At 44.7% G+C, this 20,199-nt stretch overlaps 1 protein-coding gene across 7 annotated transcripts in view; it reads left to right on the forward strand.

The window, feature by feature from the left end:
* Window positions 1-320: 320 nt before the first annotated feature.
* The window catches only part of CPEB1 (cytoplasmic polyadenylation element binding protein 1), a 69,170-nt gene continuing 49,291 nt past the window's right edge, over window positions 321-20,199 (forward strand). For 2 of the 7 annotated variants that reach the window (XM_056572621.1, XM_056572622.1), the window contains exon 1: window positions 7,516-7,664. In XM_056572621.1, coding sequence (XP_056428596.1) covers window positions 7,593-7,664 — 72 coding nt within the window. In that variant the 5' untranslated portion in view covers window positions 7,516-7,592. The other 5 variants (XM_056572625.1, XM_056572623.1, XM_056572628.1 and 2 more) reach the window with 5 other exon arrangements.

Here is a 20,199-nt window from a genome sequence, read left to right on the forward strand (position 1 = left end):
ACCACACACTCCCCTGACCTGTGTCACACGTCACCACACACTCCCCTGACCTGTGTCACACGTCACCACACACTCCCCTGACCTGTGTCACACGTCACCACACACTCCCCTGACCTGTGTCACACGTCACCACACACTCCCCTGACCTGTGTCACACGTCACCACACACTCCCCTGACCTGTGTCACACGTCACCACACACTCCCCTGACCTGTGTCACACGTCACCACACTCCCCTGACCTGTGTCACACGTCACCACACACTCCCCTGACCTGTCACACGTCACCACACACTCCCCTGACCTGTGTCACACGTCACCACACACTCCCCTGACCTGTGTCACACGTCACCACACACTCCCCTGACCTGTGTCACACGTCACCACACACTCCCCTGACCTGTGTCACACGTCACCACACACTCCCCTGACCTGTGCCCGGTTGGTGCCGCGTTCCGTCCATCTAGGAATAAGGACGTCCTGACGCTCACCCGATAACGCCGCCCTCAGCTCCTCCCACAAGTGTTTCCAAGAGGCCGCTAGACAAGAGCAGCAGGTGCGGGCAATCAGGGGTAGTCGGCGGGTATAAGAGCCTCCTCTTACCGAGCACCAGACGGTGCAAAACGAAAACGTTATAGCAACCTGAGGAATTGCTAAAGTTTCCAGAAAGTTACTGGCAGCCCTGGGAATTGTAGCTGTGCAATGGCTTTTCCACTGGTAAGAGGTTGCACTCTTCTACCCTGGGTTGGGGAATAGTGGGCTGCAACCTATGGCATATCACATCATGTAGCACCAGCTGGAAGTCTTATTGCTGACCAGAGACGGCGGCGGGATTCTGGAGCTCTACCCTGCACTCTCCAGGCCGCAAAGGCACATTTTATATTGGATTCCTTGCGTATGCACGATTGCAATGTAAAATAAGCTTCAGGCGAGGCAAAGCTGAGGGTGAGTGCATGTGCTGCCTTCAGACGAGGCAAAGCCTGAGGGTGAGTGCATGTGCTGCCTTCAGACGAGGCAAAGCCTGAGGGTGAGTGCATGTGCTGCAGCTTCAGACGAGGCAAAGCCTGAGGGTGAGTGCATGTGCTGCCTTCAGACGAGGCAAAGCCTGAGGGTGAGTGCATGTGCTGCAGCTTCAGACGAGGCAAAGCCTGAGGGTGAGTGCATGTGCTGCAGCTTCAGACGAGGCAAAGCCTGAGGGTGAGTGCATACTTGGTTTGTTCCATACACTTTGCTCCCAGCTCTGATGTGATTTGCGCTGAGGTTCTCCTAGTCCAGGGTTTCACAGGCCCCGCGCACGGATAGAGCTGGAGGGCGCAGAGGACGCTTTTTTTTTTATTTTTTTTTTTATATGAACTGAGTGGTGAAAGGGTTAACTGCAGACTACACGGCGTCTGGCAGCCTTGACTTGTTATGTAAAATGTATCACTTGTTGCTGGGGGAGAATGGAAGCCGGTGAGCCATCCTTTAGGCCGCTCATGTTTTGGAAAGTAGTAGTTTGAGTGCAAGGGTAAGATTTAACAAAACCTGTGTAAAGTGGTGCAGATGCCCAAAGGAACCAGACTGCTTCTTTCCTTATTCTCAGGCCTTTTTAAAAATGTAAGAAGCATTCTGCTTGGTTGCTATGGGCAACTGCACCATTCATCCCCCTCCACAGGTTTTGATAAATCTCCCCTCTAGTCTGTTGAGCTGCTCTGTTTCTAGGAAGAATAAACTTCCCAGATAGGTTTCCCAGTCTTCTTAGGCCCATGGTCAGCTCAAAGCAAGGAAATGGAGCCAGACAGTCCAATGAATCCACTTGACTTTCGTGGGTGTGGGTGGGTGTGGGTGTGGGTGGGTGTGGGTGGGTGTGTGTGTGGGTGTGTGTGTGAATTTTTTTTTTTTTTTTTTTTTTTACATTGCTCATATATTAACATAAGCTGTGAAGGGGAATTGCTAAGGAACTTGGTGTGCTTAGAAGAACTCCTGCCAACCTTTCTAGAAGTTATATTTGCACCAGCCATCAATAGCTTTGTATACTTATATATTCCTGACAAGATCCAAATGTCATTTTAGGGACATCCCCCTTCAGCCTAAAGTACAAGTGATGTTTAGCCACCTTCAGCTGTAGGATTCTCTTGTTTAGACAGACTCCAAAGTAACATGTTTACTAGCATCCTGCCTGAGCTTATAATGGGAGGGGTAAGGAGAGGATTCCTTTAGTGATACCCAGCAAATAAGTCACATGTAGCACAAACTTGCTTGAGTGGGTACCATTGGATGCAGGTCTACTACCACCATGCCAGTTTATCCTAACTTAGCATGTTATGATAAAGACCGATGCAAGGATTCTTGCCTACACGAGCGAAGCTATAACAGCACCCACTATACAGTGCCCCCATATAGTGCTCAATATATATACAGTTCCCCTATTCGCACTTCTCCGGTCTCTCTAGTCTACTCTGCCATTACTGACTTTACTTCAGCTCAGACCAGCAGCATGATCCTCCACTCCCACCATTCTCTGCTTCTGTGATGGCACAGTCAAGCAAAGCCTTAGGACGCAGTGGTGTTGCTAGGGTTGGTGTCACCCTTAACAGTAGTAGATGGTCACCCCATTGACCCCCCCCCCCCACCCCCCCCCGCAAGTAATCTTATAGCCTGTTTTGAAGGACACCAGAGGTAAAGCATGTTGCAGAATTTTTTTCCTGTATAATATTCAAATATACCAATTGCCACGTAATGGGAAAGTGCTAATATGCTAAGATGTTCTTACCATGTAAAACTAAAGCCCTCAATATGGCCTTAGCAGTGGTAAGTGACTACAGCTCTGATGGGACATAGTGGGGAGAATATACAGTGAGATCAGTGACTACAGGTGATGTCTTCTCTATAGTGAAGAGAATACACAGTGATATCGGTGACGTCCTCTCTAGTGAGGAGAATATACAGTGAGATCAGTGACTACAGGCGATGTCTTCACTATAGTGAGGAGAATACACAGTGATATCGGTGACATCCTCTCTGAGGAGAATACAGTGATATCAGTGACGTCCTCTCTATAGTGAGGAGAATATACAGAGATCAGTGACTACAGGTGACGTCCTCTCTATAGTGAGGAGAATATACAGTGAGATCAGTGACTACAGGTGATGTCTTATTGTGTATCCTCCTCCACTGTAGAGAAGACGTCACCTGTAATCACTGATATCATTATGTATCCTTGCTATAGAGATCAGTCTTCCCTATAGTGAGAATACAGTGATATCAGTGATTACAAGTGACGTGTTCTCTATAGTCTACTTATCTAATTTAGATGGTACATACAGCCGGGTCCAGCTAAATGTTCTCTCTGCAGAACTTGACGCCCAGATGGTTCCTCACTGTTAGCGGATTCTGATCCTCAATACGACAATGATGATTGCTATAATGCTGCCAGGCACTGTATCCTCTGAATATAATACTACCACATGCTGTTCTCTCTGAATATAACCCTGCCGGACACTATTCTGTAAATATGATACTGCCGCACACTGCGCTCTCTGAATATAAACCTGCCACAAGCCTGTGAGGATTGGCAGGGGTCAGGGCACAGTATTTATAATGTTACCTGTAAACTGCCTGTCATGCCATAACCATCTGTTCTGTTGCACTCTGATCCTTCCTCTGACCCAGCAGGCCCCTGTAGGAGTCTGTGATCACATGACCAGCAGGGGGTGGAGCTGAGCTGGAGGCAGAGATTGCTCAGTGTATGGTAGTTTTCCAAGCAGGGTACCTACAGATGCCGCAAAACCAACTCCCAGCAAGTCCAGACAGCTTTTGGATATCTGGGTATGCTGGGAGTTGTGGTTTTAAACAGCTGGATGCACACTGCTTGGGAAACACTCCTGTACAGAGGCAGTGAAGGTGTGTGTCACACACCAAGCTTTGTGTGTCACAACAGAGCAGGTGTATTTACCCTCCTCTGGCTCTTCCCTCATGGCAGGAGCAGCTAGCAGTCCGGGGCCCGGCTGTATGAGCTTGTGACTGTAGTAAGTGACTCTTAATGATGCGCACAGTCCTGAAGCTGCCTGCCGCCAGTCACTGCTGTGCCTCAGAAATGATCGCATGGCTAGCACACACTTGTCAGTGTCAAAGTCTGGCGGTGCTGCTGGCAAATGTTTAGGCTGCAATTTCACACTTTTTGTTCAGGTCTGAAATCGTGGTCAAACCCGATTTCAGACCCGAACAAAAATCGTGTGAAATCGGATGTGTATCAAATTGGTTGAGTGTAATTGATCCGAATTTTTTTTATGGAGGTCAATGGATCCGACTTAAAATCGTATATAAAGTTATAAAATCGTTTAATCAAGTTGGATGGAAAAATCGTGATGTGAACGCAGCCTTAGGCTGCATTCACACCACATTTTTGCAATACAGTTCCCGTATCAGGTTTTTGAGGAAAAACGGATTCCTCAAAACCTGACTAAACTGTATCAAAACGTGTACAAATTTTAACCCGTATACAATTAAAAACCGTATACTGTTTGAAAAATGACATCCGGTTGCATCCATTTTAAGAAAAAACGTATCCGTTAACTTTTCACTCCATTTTGAATAGTTTTTTACTTGTTTGATTGAAATTCCAAGAAAAAAACTGTGCAAAGTCAAAAACCGTATGGAACTGTATGCACATACAGTTCTGTACGGTTTCCATGGACTCCCATGTTAAAAAAAAAAAGCATACGGTTTTAATACAGTTTTTCAACCGGACCTAAAACCGTGGTAGACTACGGTTGGGGGTACAGGAAAAAAACCTGACAAAACCGTACAGGATGCAAAACGGACACAACCTGATGCATCTATTGGCATACGGTTTTCAATGGAGAGTCAATGCATACTTTTTCCAATACGGTTCCATATGGTTTTCACATAGAAAACTTATACGGGAACTGTATTGCAAAAACGTGGTATGAATGCACCCTTAGTAAGAAAAATAAACTTAAATTTTTATGCAAAGCGTACACCCCCCCCCCCCCCTCGCTCTCTGGCGTTAGCGCCCTAAAGCAGCTGCTTGGGCCGCCTTATTGCATCGGGCCTGGTTATGATACAGATCTACTCTAGCTTCTAGCTGGTGTCAATTTCTAAGGCTGCTTTCACACTATAAAATTCATCCGTTTTAAAGATCCGTTTGATGTTCCGTTATGAAAACCCTGAAAATCGGCCGTTAAACGTCCGTTAGAAAATCCCATTATAGTCTATGGGATTTTTACATTATCCGTTTTAATCCGTTATAGTCCATTATTAATAACGGACGTTGTTTTGTGACGGAAGATAGTAACGGGAGAAATAGTGCATGCACTATTTCTTCCGTTCATTCTCCCGTCCAAAATAACGTCCGTTATTAATAACGGATTAAAATGGATAATGTAAAAATCCCATAGGCTATAATGGGATTTTCTAACGGATGTTTAATGGCCGATTTTCAGGGTTTTTATAACGGAACATCAAACGGATCTTTAAAACGGATGAATTTCATAGTGTGAAAGCAGCCTAAGTCTAGTGCACGGGCAGTGCTTGATGTGCCAAATAATATATTAAGGAACCTTAAGGGGTATTCATCTTTTGGGCTTCTTGGCACCCTTTGCTTGTTCATGGCAGTTGGAGGTGTTCAGGAGTCTGGGAATTGATAACAGTATAGCTTGCAAGGCAACGTCATTTGCACTATTCCTATTGTGAAACTTTCCATCTTAAATTTGCATAACTCTCATTCACTTTAATGGGAATTGTGAAAATGGCGTAGCCTTGCAAGCTATGCTGTTAGAGTAACTCCCAGTGTCCTGAACTACAAACGGGTAGAGGACCAAAAGCCCTCGACGTAGACTTTATATTTTTTTATTTATTTTTTTAAATAATGTTTGGACTTCTATGAAAGTTTAGACCTACCTCACCTGCTGTGATGTGTTCTGGATTTTGTCTTTTTATATGGGGGGGAGGGAGAGAGAGAGAGAGTCTGGTGGTTTGTCATGAGTGGAAAGGTGCCACTCAGTGCTGAAGGGGCGGAGAGTGGTAGTTACCCAGGTCCTGGTAGCTTTTTTTAAGGATTTCTCTGAAACGTCTAAGAATTTCAAAACGACTCATTTCAATCCCTAACCTGGTATGTAAATGCCATTTCAGTTGTTTACCAGTGTACTCACATGTGCTGTGAGGAACAGCGCTCTTGACCTTGGTCCTGGGATTTTCAGGAATGCCAGATGTTGGCCTTAATATAAACAATGTCCTAGAGATGTCCTGCACTGAAAGATGGAGTCTTACTGGGGTTGCTTATTCAGCCCACTTAAGGACATCGGATGTAAGTGTACGTCCTCATGCGCTGGGGCTTGGTGCATGAGAGCTTACATTTACGTCCTGTATGTGATGTGAGCACCAGATCAGTGCTCGCATCATGCACTGCAGGTCCCGGCTGCTATCAGAAACTAGGGACTTTCCAGTAAAGGCACACATTAGTGGTCGCGGTAATGTCTGCCATTAAAGGAGATCTGCAGTGTTATGGATAAGTGTCTGATTGTGGGGGGTCTGAATGCTGGGACTAGGTTTGCTATAAGGATTTGCTCCTGCTCTGGACTGTTCCTGACATGTACAGAGGTGTCAGCAGAGAGCACTGTGGTCATACAGAAAAGAAATTTAAAAAAAACTTCCTCTGTAGCATACAGCAGCTGTTAAATACCGGAAGGATTAAGATTTTTTAAATAGAAGTAATTTACAAATCTGTTTAACTTTCTGGCACCAATTTATTTAAAAAAAGAATTTTTTTTTTTTTAAATTCCACCGCAGTAACACTTAACTTTCCTCCTTGATGTCCAGACTGTCCCTGATGTAGTAGATCCTCGGCAGGTTATGGACCAGCCGGTGCCAGTCCTGGACAGACATACTCAGAGCTTAAAATTAAGTTTCCTGCCAATTTGTCCTTTATAACCGTTTTATAAGGGGCGAAGTCTCCTGGATAGCCCCAACAGCGATCTCCAGGAAATAGTCTGTGAAGCTCCAAATGTGTTAGGCTGTTCCTGGGAACAGAGGGGAAGAGTTATTAAAACCGGTGTAGCATAAGAGTGGTGCAGTTGCCCATAGCAACAAATCTAATCAGATAGCTTTCATTTTTCAGAGGCCTTTATAAAGATAAAAGAAGCGATCTGGCTGCTATGGGTAAGTGCCTCACTCTTCTAGTAAGGTTTGATAAATCTCCCCCAGAGTAAGTTCATATTACAGGGCCTGAACAAACGGGCATTGCCATAAGTCCTTTACAGTGTTTTTTGTGAAGACTGTTTACTTTAGACTGATTCCACTTTCTGCAATGACTATCGACAGCATTGGTCCAGAAGCTTAGTGTATGACGGAGAGGAAACTAGTAATTCTGCTGCTGTTTGCTTTCTAGCAACCGTTTGGCACTTCTTCACAATTGCTTGGGTGTTGCCTAGTTGTAAACAGCTATCCACTAATCTAGTGAAAACAGAATTACCATAGTCTGTCCACTACCTATGAGAATTTTTGTATTGGAGCTTGAAGTGCATGCAGACCCTGCCCAGTCATGGAGATGATGCATGAGACTTCTCTCTGAGGGAGGTGCTTTGTGCAGGCATTGATGCCACTAGTTGCTCCTCGTGCTGGCATTGCATTCATCTGCAGCAGCGATAGTGACTCAGTAAGACTAGAGGTAGGTCTGATTTACTAAATGCATTACCTGACTTGCAGTGGTGTTGCTGTGATTCTAGCACAATGACTGTCATGTCTATCCTTAACAATACCTGTAATACAGTGTGAAGCTCGTTTGTAATGGCTTTCGGTGATGTACTGTAATCTGCAGTGTAGCTGCTATTGTACATGTACAGTCTCTGCATATCTGCAGGGTGTGCTGTATAATGGCATCGATGCCATTGTTGGATATTTTGTTGCAGATGTCGCTTATCTTGTTTATAGTGTGTATATATAATTTTTTTTTTTTTTATCAGGGATACTTAGGAGCTGGGTTGCTAGTCTGCATCTGATGGCTAACTTCCGATGTCTATGGAAGTTCTTCTTACCTGGTTACAGAGAAATGTCTGTCTTGCCAAATCCTGTAAATGCATATCATAATTTTAGGCAGTAAGACTTATCTTAGTTCAGACTTGATCATTTGTGCTGTTTGAAAATGCCAGCAGGTAGATGTGTTTTTGTTTTCCCTTCCTGCAGTTGTTTGCTTTTGGCCAGATTTACTGTCATGTCAAAAATGCATTTAAAATTACTTTTTACATGTCCAATGACAGGGCTTTCCATAGAAGCAGCTCTAGTATTTTTCTTAATTGGTAGGCCATCACTTTATGATCAGCAGGGGTCTGATTGTGCCAAACAACAACTGAATGTTAGACTGAAGCAGCCATAGCTCTGATTCAGCGCTGCAGCTGCCGGTCTTCCTGAGCACATCAGCACTCGTAGCCTCCCAACCACAGCAGGCCTATTTGTGTGAACGGAGCTGTGCTGCAGTTATCCTGTGTACTGGTACTCCAGCCAGCCACATGGAATCCGCACTGGCATCCATAACTGTTCAGTGATTGCATCTCCATATGATTTTAACCCCTTAAGGACATGGGGGGGGGGGGGGGGAAATTTATCAAAACCTGTGCAGAGGAAAAGTTGCTCAGTTGTCCATAGTAACCAATCAGCTTGCTGCTCTGCAATATGGTTGGTTGCTATGGGCAACTTTCATTTACAAAAATTTTGATAAATCTCATGTGACTTAAATGTACATCCTGATCCACTGGGACTTGGCATACCAGAATGTACACTTACACCCTGTACATGATGTGAGTGGTGCTCGCATCATGCACAGCATGTCCTGGCTGCTATCAGCAGCCAGGGACCTACTGGTAACAGCGGACATCAGCTATTGCGCTGATGTCCGCCATTATCACCTCATATTCTGTGATCAACAAAGATCACGGCATATGCAGCATTTTAAATGGCTGGCTGCCTGCAGGGATCAGGTTAGCCAAGATGGCGGATGTAGTATCCCTCACCTGCCTCAATTTCCCAGCATTCTTTGGTCTGACATTGAGCAGACCAGAGAATATCACTGATAATACTGATCAGTGCTATGCCTATGCATAGCATCACTGAACAGTATTGGCAATTAAATGATTGCTATATATGTTCCCCTATGGGGACATAAAAAGGGTTAAAGAGCCCCTTCCCCAATAAAAATGTCTTCCCATTTTACCCCAAAAAGCATAAAAATTATAAACATTTTGTATTGCTGCATGCATAACTGTCTGAACTGTCTATTCTGTACGGTGAACAGCGGAAATGTTTAAAGTGCAAAATTACTGTGTTTTGGTCACATCACATTCCCCAAAAAATCATAAAATGCGATTAAATTCTTGACTACGCAAATTGGTGCTACAGATTATGGCAAAAAAACTGAGCCCCGTATATAGGAAAAATTGGGAAAGTTAAAGGGGTAGTCCAGTGGTGAAAAACGTATCCCCTATCCTAAGGATAGGGGATAAGTTTGAGATCGCGGGGGGTCCGACCGCTGGGGCCCCCTGCGATCTCTCTGTACGGGGCCCCGGCTCTCCGCCCAGATAGCGGGTGTCGACCTCAGCACGAAGCGGCGGCCAACACGCCACCTCAATACATCTCAATGGCAGAGCCGGAGATTGCCGAAGGCAGAGCTTCGGCTCTGCCATAGAGTTGTATTGAGGGGGCATGTCGGTCGCCGCCTCGTGCCGAGGTCGACACGCCCCGTTCCCGCGGGCTGTCGGGGCTCCGTACAGGAGATCGCAGGGGGCCCCAGTGGTCGGACCCCCCGCGATCTGCAACTTATCCCCTATCCTTAGGATAGGGGATAAGTTGCTCACCACTGAGTCACCACTGGACTACTCCTTTAAAGGTGGTCATAATAGGGCAGTTTTAAACATACTTTTTATATTGTGAAAGTTTTTTTCTTAAAGGAAAACGGTCATCCTGTTCACCCACACTAAACCCAATACACCGGGTTATAGTGTGGGTGAACAGGAGACCGATGCGGGATATCTTACTAATATACATTATGTCCGGAGCCTGGTCCTTCTGAAGATCCTCTTTTATCTTTGCTGAATTGCATGCTGGAGATGGGCTCGCCAGCTGAATTTGAATATTCATGGTCACATGACCACTCAGTAGGCATGAGCGCCCACATGACCAGTGACATAAATATTTAACCCCTTAAGGACCAGGGGTTTTTCTGTTTTTGCATTTTCGTTTTTTGCTCCTTGCCTTTAAAAAATCATAACTCTTTCAATTTTGCACCTAAAAATCCACATAATGGCTTATTTTTTGCGCCACCAATTCTACTTTGTAATGACGTCAGTCATTTTGCCCAAAAATCTACAGTGAAACAGGAAAAAAAATCATTGTGCGACAAAATTGAAAAAAAACGCTGTTTTGTAACTTTTGGGGGCTTCCGTTTCTACGTAGTACATTTTTTGGTAAAAATGACACCTGATATTTATTCTGTAGGTCCATACGATTAAAATGATACCCTACCTGTATAGGTTTGATTTTGTCGGACTTCTGGAAAAAATCATAACTACATGCAGGAAAATTAATACGTTTAAAATTGTCATCTTCTGACCCCTATAACTTTTTTATTTTTCCGTGTATGGGGCGGTATGAGGGCTAATTGTTTGCGCCGTGATCTGAGGTTTTTAACCGTACCATTTTTGCATTGATAGGACTTATTGATCGCTTTTTATTCATTTTTTAAATGATATAAAAAGTGACCAAAAATGCACTATTTTGGACTTTGGAATTTTTTTGCGCGCACGCCATTGACCGAGCGGTTTAATTAATGATATATTTTTATAATTCGGACATTTCCACACGCGGTGATACCATATGTTTGTTTTTATTTACACTGTTTTTTTTTTTTTATTGGAAAAGGGGGTGATTCAAACTTTTAATAGGGGAGGAGTTAAATGATCTTTATTCACTTATTTTTTTTTTTCACTTTTTTTTTTTGCAGTGTTATAGGTCCCCACTGCACACACTGATCTTCTATGTTGATCACTGGTTTCTCATAAGAAACCAGTGATCAACGATTCTGCCGCATGGATCTCAGGCACTGAGCAGTCATTCGGCGATCGGACAGCGAGGAGGCAGGAAGGGGCCCTCCCGCTGTCCTGTCAGCTGTTCAGGATGCAGCGATTAGCCGCGGCTATCCCGAACAGCCCGACTGAGCTAGCCCGGAACTTTCACTTTCACTTTTAGCCGCACGGCTCAGCTCTGAGCGCGCGGCTAAAGGGTTAATAGCGCGCGGCGCCACGATTGGCACTGCACGCTATTAGAGGCGGGTCCCGGCTTCACTAGGACGCCGGGCCCGCCGTGATATGACGCGGGGTTACTGTGTAACCCCGCGTTATATCAGAAGAGCAGGACCAAGGACGTACCGGTACGTCCTTGGTCCTTAAGGGGTTAAATTCGCCTGGTGGGCCCTCCTCCAGCATGCAATTCGGGGATAAGAGGATCTTCAGAGGGACCGGGCGCGGGACAGAAGGTATGTATATTAGTAATATTAGCAACGAGCCGGCTCCCCACCTCCATTGCAAAGAGCTGCGCAGTGGAGCTAGAAAAAAAATCTAAACTCTGCAACTACAGCTCGAATTACTGTAAGTGACCCCTCTCTATCACCCCTTAACAATCAGCCGGCTCACGGTATGTGAAGTGTGCTCAAAAGCTGAGCGCACTTCATACCTGCGGGGTCCCGGTTGCTATCAGCAGCCAGGACCCGTGGCTAATCACAGACATCGCCGATCAGGCTGATGTCCGGTATTGACTCTTTAGATGACGCAATCAGTTGATCAATGCTATGGCATAGCATTGTTCAGTGTATGCAGTCAGAGAATTGCATGTAATAGTCCCCTATGGGGGCTAAAAAAGTGTAAAACTGAATGTGATTTAACCCCTTCCTGAATTTGTTTGAACCCCTTTCCCAACAAAAAAATTAAGTAAAAATAAACCTGTGATATCACTGCGTGCATAAATGTCTGAAAAATATAAGGTTACGTGTATGCCATTGACCATGCAGTTTAGGTAAAGTCCACTATTTTTGGTCACTTTGTTTACCTTGAGAATTTATAAAAAGCAATCATTCCCATCAAAACAATCATGGTACCGATAAAAACTTCAGATCAGTGAAAAAAATAAGCCCTCATACTGCCCTGTATACAGAAAAATAAAAAAAACTAGGTCAGAAGAGGACAATTTTAAACATACTAATGTTTGTGCATGTAGTTGTAACTTTTTTTTGTGGTAAAACAAACTATATAAATTGGGTATCAATTTAACAGTATGGACCTACAAAATAAATATATGGTGTCATTTTTACCAAGAAGTGCACTGCATATAATCGCAAGCCCCCAAAAGTTAAAAGCGTGTTTTTTTGTTTTTTTTTCAGTTTTGTCCTGCAAATGTGTTTTTCGTGGTTTTGCCATAAATTTTTGGGTGACATGATTGATGTCATTACAAAGTACAGTTGGTGGCGCAAAAAACAAGCCCTCATGAGTCTGTAGGTGCAAAATTGAAAGTTCAGATTTTGAAAATTAAGGACCGAAAACCTCTGGTCCTTAAAGGAGACATCCAGTGCGGAAAAACTTATCCCCTATCCTAAGCCCGTGGGAAGGGGGCATGTTGACCACCGCACAAAGTGGCGGCTGACACGCCCCTCAATACAACTCTGACAGTGCCGGAGTGCTGCCTTCAGCAATCTTCGGCTCTGCCATAGCGATGTATTGAGGGGCGTGTCAGCCGTTTCGTGCAGTGGTTGACGCCCGCTATCTGTCCAGCGAGCCGGGGCCCCGTACAGGAGATTGGGGATAAGTTTTTCACCACTTGACTACCCCTTTTAAGGGGTTAAAGGGGTGCTCCAGGGAACTAAACCATTGCCTATCCTCTCCCTCTCACCAACCTTTGTCTAAAGATCAATCGTTAGCAGTATAGAGCAGTTCCTTGTTCAGCGGTCACTTACATGCAGGGAGTGAGACGTCCTAATATCCACCTTGGGACATAATTTTTTTTATTAAGCACGTTACAAGAAAACAGAGAATGCAGACAGTATGTCGTTCCACACACAGGTGAAACATCGCAAAGTGCTTAGTATTTTCAACTTTACCAACAATAAAACATAGGTCAAAAACAGGAATCATAATTGAACATGTAACACTTATCTGTGTATGAATATAAATAAACAGTATTAGTTTTTGACAACACAGGTCTTCTAGGCTAGGGGTTTGTCTTGGTGGGGATATTAAAGTTGGAGGGGAGGGAGAGAGAAAACAGGGGCCACGGGAACTGGCAAAATCAAAAGGATAACTACAGGGGAAAAATAACAGGTATTGTGGTGGCTTTGGGGCACTCTTTTCCTTCCTGGAGCACCCCTTTAAAGCTGTTCACCCATACTATAACACAGTATATTCAGTTTAGTGCAGATGAACAGCTGCCACTTTCTCTTTATACTATACTCAATATCCACAGAAGTGCTAGACAAATCCTAGGTTGAAAAATACTGACCTAGGCACCAGGACAAAATTCTGCAGTCATTGTAAGAGTATAAGCAAGTGCCAGTGGCTCTGGCACAGAGTGCAGTGTATGTGCTATCAGCATACCAGGGGTCCTACACCAGTCACCTACAGGGTGAATACTAGGAATGTTTACAAATTAACCCCTTAAGGGCGCACATGTATGTGCTGCTCCTGCGGTATGAAGCATGAACTCAGAGCTGTGTGCGCTTCATTTACACAACACTTCCTTGAGTTGGCTGCCCCATATGAAGAAATCTGGGTTGAAGGATCTTGGTATGGGAGGTGTCAAAGAACCCTATGGTAACTTTGTCTGAGCTCCAAAGATCCTGTGTGCAGATGGTTGACCTTCTAGAATTTTTCCCATCGCTGCAGTATTCCACAATCTGAACTTTATGGCAGTGTCCAGAAAGAAGCTGCCTCCCAGTAAAGGACACATTAATGCCTGCCTAGGGTTTGCAAAAGGGCTCTCTGGTTTGATGAAACGATGATAGAATTGAGGCCGAAATGTTCAAAGCATACTGTCTGGAGGAAGTGGGCACCGATTAACACCTGCCAAATACTATCATGGTGGCTGGAGGTCCCTTGACCTGCTCACCTGGTCAGGGTCTTCTCATCTGAGATCAAGCAGACTAGAGAAGATGACCTATAATACTGATTAGTGCTATTCCTATGCATAGCACTTTTCAGTATATATCTAATTGTGTAAAAAAAAAAAAAAAAAAAGACATAAAATGTGTTTTAAAAAAATAAAATAAAAAGCCCCTCCCCAATAAAAAATGTAATGGCCCCTTTTTTCCCATTTTATCCAAAAAGCATAAACTAACAGATTGGACATACACGCATGTGGCAATACCAAAACGATCAAAATATAAAGTTAATGATCCCGTACGGTCAACGGTGTTAGTCCAAAATTGTGGTTTGACATCTCATTACAAAAAAACTTACAGTGGTCCCTCAACATATGATGGTAATTGGTTCCGGGAGGACCATCATATCTTGAAACCATCATATGTTTAGTACATATCTCTATGGAAAACTGGTAATTGGTTCCTGAGTCCATGAAATTTCAACCAGGGGCCAGGCCCGAGGTGGGGGCTTTGGGCCAGGCCCTGGGATTTGTGCTGCGCTTGAGAGAGGGATTAATGCCATGGGGTGAGGGGTTAACTTGACCCTTCACCCCATGGCAGCGGCAGTTTTATCGCTGCCGCTGCATGAGGTGTGAACACTGCCGCTGCCATGGGGTGAAGAGTTAAGTTAACCCCTCACCCCATGGCAGCAGTAGCGTTAACCACAACCCGCGGCAGTTTTATTGCGGCCATGGGGTGAAGGGTTAAGTTAACCCCTCACCCCATGGCAGCAGTAGCGTTAACCACAACCCGCGGCAGTTTTATTGCGGCCATGGGGTGAAGGGTTAAGTTAACCCCTCACCCCATGGCAACGGCGGCGTTAACCCCCTCACCCCGTGGCAGCGATAACACTGCCGCTGCCATGGGGTGAGGGGGTTTATGCCGCCGCTGCCATGGGGTGAGGGCTTAACGCCGCTGCTGCCATGCAAATGAGCACTCACCAGCTCGACGTCTTCCTCTCCCGGCAGCGCTCCTCGACTGAGGTGCAGGCCGGCAACGTCACTGTCATGTGACAATACATTGTCACATGACAGTGAGGATCCGCGCGCCGGAAGGAGGCTGCACCGGCACCACGGGGGTTAGCTGCACGGTATGTACAGTACTGTAAACCTGCTTAATAGCCCAGCGGTAGTAGGACCGCAAATTTTAATGATGGCCCCAACAAAAGTATCGTATGTCGCTACTGCTTTCAACCTACGATGGCCTCTGAGAGGCCATTGTATGTTGAAAATAATGTATGTCGAGGCCATCGCATCTCGAGGGATTACTGTATAAAGGCGATTACTAGGGCCACTTTTGCATATATAACTAGTACAGATCACTGGACAAAAATGAGCCATCTTAAGCCCTGTATATGGAAAAATTTTAAAGTTATAGGTGGTAAAAATAGTGATTTTAAACATACTAATTTTGCTTTTTTTTTTTTTTTAAAGCTGCACAATAGAAAAGCATAGAACATGGTTATCATTTTAATCTTGTTGACCCACCATAAAGGAAACCTTCCAAAATTAGCAAAATTATGGTTTTCTTCAATTTCCCCACTTTTTTTTTTTTTTTTTTTTTTGTTGCGCCATACACTTCATGGTAAAATGACTGTAATTACAAAGGACAATTGGTTGTGCAAAAAAACAAGCCCTCACATGGGTCTGGGGATGAAAATGAGTTATGATTTTTAGAAGAGGAAAAACAAAAATAAAACTGTCCTTAACGATGCAGGACATTTACGTCTTGCGGTGACCCCACGTCATATCTGCTCGGTCCCAAACAGCTTGCAGGATGCGAGGAGGATCCCTACTTGCCTCCTTGCTGTCCGATCGCTGTAGGACTACTCCATGCCTGAGATCCAGGCAGGAAACTGATCAACGTCATGCTATTGCATGGCAGTGATCAGTGTGTAATGTTATAGTCCCCTATGGAAAGGGTTAATAAATGTGATTTAACACCTTCCCTAGTAAGTCTGGATCACCATCCTTTTCCCATTAACCCCTTAACTACCACGGATGTATATTTATGTCCGTGGCCGGCTCCCAATCTGAAGCGGGCTCAGAAGCTGAACGCGCTTCGTATCTGCGGGGTCCAGGTTGCTGTCGGCAACCAGGACCCGCAGCTAATCGCCGATCGGGCTGGTGTCTGGTATTAACCCTTTAGATGCCGCGATCAAAGTTGATTGCGGCATCTAAAACAGGAGAAATCCATACCGGCTAGCTCAGCACAGCTGTTCGGTACCGCTGCGATGAAATAGCAGCATCCGGAACAGCTGAGAGGACAGCGGGAGGTGCCTTACCTTCTTCCCAGCTCTCCGATCGGCATTTGATTCAAGCCTGAAATCCAGGCTTGAGCAATCAAGCGCAGAAAACACTGATCAATGCATTCCTATGGCAATGCATTGAACAGTGCGTGCAATCAGTGTACGCAATGTTACAACCCCTAGAGGGGGCTTGAACACTGCATAAAAAGTTAATGTGATTAAACCCCTTCCCTAATAAAATATCAGAATTACCCTCCTTTTCCCATTTAAGTGTGTAAATAAAAACATGTGGTATCGCCACATGTGTAAATGTCCAAACCATAAAAATATATCATTAATTAACCCCTTAAGGACGAGCGCCGTAAATGTACGACGCTGCTAAGTACATTTACAGCGCAGCTTTCCTGGATCACAGAGTCTCTGATCGGAAGGGGATGACTGCTGATATTCTCCCCCCCAGTGTTGGCAATCGCCAATTCAGACTGGCGATTTGCCGCTATTCCAGGTCAATCGGGTCTCTGGTGATCCGGGGGGGGAAAAGGGTGAATGGGGCTGTCCTATTCACCCTTACCCAGCAGGAGTGAGGTGGCACGGGTGCCGCCTCACGATCATGTGATTGGTCGGAACGACCGACCAATCACGGACATGCTGTGCGGTGGTCGGGACAGCGATCGGAGCGGGGGTCTCCTACCTTGGCCGGGTCTGGCGGGGGTCCCCTCAGGATCGGTGGCGGTGACAGGAACAGCAGGATACAGCGGTGGCGGTCCTGGCGGCAGGATACAGCAGGTGAGGCCTGTTCACCTCCTACTGATGCTTAGCAACAACTCGCAGCATGCAAAGTTAAAGGGCATGCTGGGAGTTGTAGTTGGAACTCCAGCTGTTGCAAAACTACAACCCCCAGCATGCCCTCTGGTAGTCTGTGCATGCTGGGGGTTGTAATTATGCAACAGCTGGAGGCACACTTTCTATGGAAGTGTGCATTCAGCTGTTGCATAACTACAGCTCCTCAGCATGCCCTTCAACTGTCAATGCATGCTGATTGTTGCAGTTTTGCAAAAGCTGGAGACACTGAGGTAACAACTTTCACTACCAGTGTGCTTCCAGCTGTTGCAAAAATACAACTCCCAGCATGCACAGACTGTACATGCTGGGAGTTGTAGTTTGCAACGGTTGGAGCTGGAGGTACATTCACACAGGTGGATTTACAGCAAGTTTGAGATGCTGCAAATTTTCAGCCGCAACTCAAACTCGCTGTAAACCCAACCGTGTGATTATAAACATACCCCTACACAGTTCCCCCCCCCCCCCCCCCCCCCCCAATAAAGTCTTGTACGGCACTGTTTCCAAAACAGCCTCCAGCTCTTGCAAAACTTCCAGTATTGCCAGACAGCCACTGACTGTCCAGGCATGCTGGGAGTTTTGCAACAGCTGGAAACACCCTGTTTGGGAAACACTGCCGTGGGGTATTTTTATGGCGGATTCAAATCACCAATTTAGGCCTCAAATGCGCATGGCGCTCTCTTTGGAGCCCTGTCGTATTTCAAGGAAACGGTTTAGGGCCACATATGGGGTATCTCCGTACTCGGGAGAAATTGTGTTACAAATTTCGGTGGGCTTTTTCTCCTTTTACCCCTTATGAAAAGGTGAAGTTGGGGTCTACACCAGCCTGTTAGTGTAAAATTTATTTTTATTTTTACACGATCATGCTGGTGTTGCACCATATTTTTTATTTTCACAAGCTGTAAAAGGGGGAAAAAAAGACACCCCCCCCCCCCAAATTTCTCCTGAATACCCCATATTTGGGCGTAAAATGTTCAGCGGAAGCACAACAAGGCTCAGGAGTGAGAGCGCACTATATACTTTTGAGGCCTAAATTGGTGATTTGCACAGGGATGGCTGATTTTACAGCGGTTCTGACATAAACACAAAACAATAAATACCCAGATGTTACCCCATTTTGGAAACTACACACCTCGTGGAATGTAACAAGGGGTATAGTGAGCCTTAACACCCCACAGGTGTTTTGACGAATTTTTGTTAAAGTTGAATGTGAAAATGAGAAATTCACTAAAATGCTGGTGTTGCCGTACATTTTTCATTTTCACAAGGGAGAATAGGAAAAAGCCCCCCAAAATTTGTAGCCCCATTTCTTGAGTAAGAACATACCCCATATGTGGATGTAAATTGCTCTGCTGGCACACTACAATGCTCAGAAGAGGAGCGCCATTGGGATTTTGGAGAGAGAATGTGGCCGTAATTGAAGGCCATGTATATTTACAAAGCCCCCATAGTGCCAGAACAGTGGACCCCCCCCACATGTGACCCCCATCTTGGAAACTACACCCCTCACATAATGTAATTAGGGGTACAGTGGGCATTTACACCCCACAGGTGTCTGACAGATCTTTGGAACAGTGGGCTGTGCAAATGATTTTATTTCTTCACGGATCACTGTTCCAAAGATCTGTCAGACACCTGTGGGGTGTAAATGTTCACTGCAACCCTTATTAAATTCTAAGGGGTGTAGTTTCCAAAATGGGGTCACATGTGGAGTCCACTGTTCTGGCACCACGGGGGGCTTTGTAAATGCACATGGCCCCTGACTTCTATGCCAACCAAACTCTCACCAAACACTCAATGGCGCTCCTTCTCTTCTGAACATTGTTGTTTGCCCACAGAGCACTTTACATCCACATATGGTGTATTTCCATTCTCCAATAACCCCTTGTGAAAATTAGATTTTTTTCACTAAATTGCTGATGTTTCCCCAAATTTCTAATTTTCATTTTCCTGTCCAACTTTAGCGGAAATTTGTCAACACCTGTGGGGTGTTAAGGCTCACTATACCCCTTGTTACGTTCCTTGAGGGGTGTAGTTTCCAAAATAGTATGGTTTTTTTGTTTGTTTGCTGTTCTGGCATCATAGGGGCTTCCTAAATGTGACATGCCCCCCAAAAACCATTTCAGAAAAACTTACTCTCCAAAATCCCATCGTCGCTCCTTCCCTTCTGAGCCTTGTAGTGCACCCACAGAGCACTTGACATACACATATGAGCTATTTCCTTACTTAAGTGAAATTTTTACAAGGGGTAAAAGGAGAAAAAGTCCCCCAAAATTTGTAATCCAATTTCTAAGACTTGGTCTACAAGAAAATTCAAAATCTTAATTTTTTACACTCATGTTCTTGTAGACCAAGATTTTGAATTTTCTCCATTTTGCTGCTATTCCTATGAAATGCCTAAAGGGTTAACACTTTCTGAATGTCATTTTGAATACTTTGGTGGGTGCAGTTGTTATAATGGGGTCATTTATGGGGTATTTCTAATATGAAGAACCCTCAAATCCACTTCAAAACTGGACTGGCCCTTGAAATTCCGATTTTGATGATTTTGTGGAAAATTGCTGCTGAACTTTGAAGCCCTCTGATGTCTTCCAAAAGTAAAAACATGTCAACTTTGATGCCAACATAAAGTAGACATATTGTATATGTGAATCAATATATAATTTATTTGGAATATCCATTTTCCTTACAAGCAGAGTTTCAAAGTTAAAAAAATGCAAAATTTTCTACATTTTCATTACATTTTGGTATTTTTCACCAAGAAAGGATGCAAGTAACAACAAATTTACCACTGTGTTAAAGTAGAATGTCATGAAAAAAAACAATCTCTTAATCAGAATAATCGGTAAAAGCATCCCAGAGTTATTAATGCATAAATTGATAGTGGTCAGAATTGCAAAAAAGGGCTGTGTCCTTAAGGTGAAAAAGGGCTCAGTCCTTAAG

Source organism: Hyla sarda, chromosome 4, assembly GCF_029499605.1.
Source record: "Hyla sarda isolate aHylSar1 chromosome 4, aHylSar1.hap1, whole genome shotgun sequence".
Classification (NCBI taxonomy): domain Eukaryota; kingdom Metazoa; phylum Chordata; class Amphibia; order Anura; family Hylidae; genus Hyla; species Hyla sarda.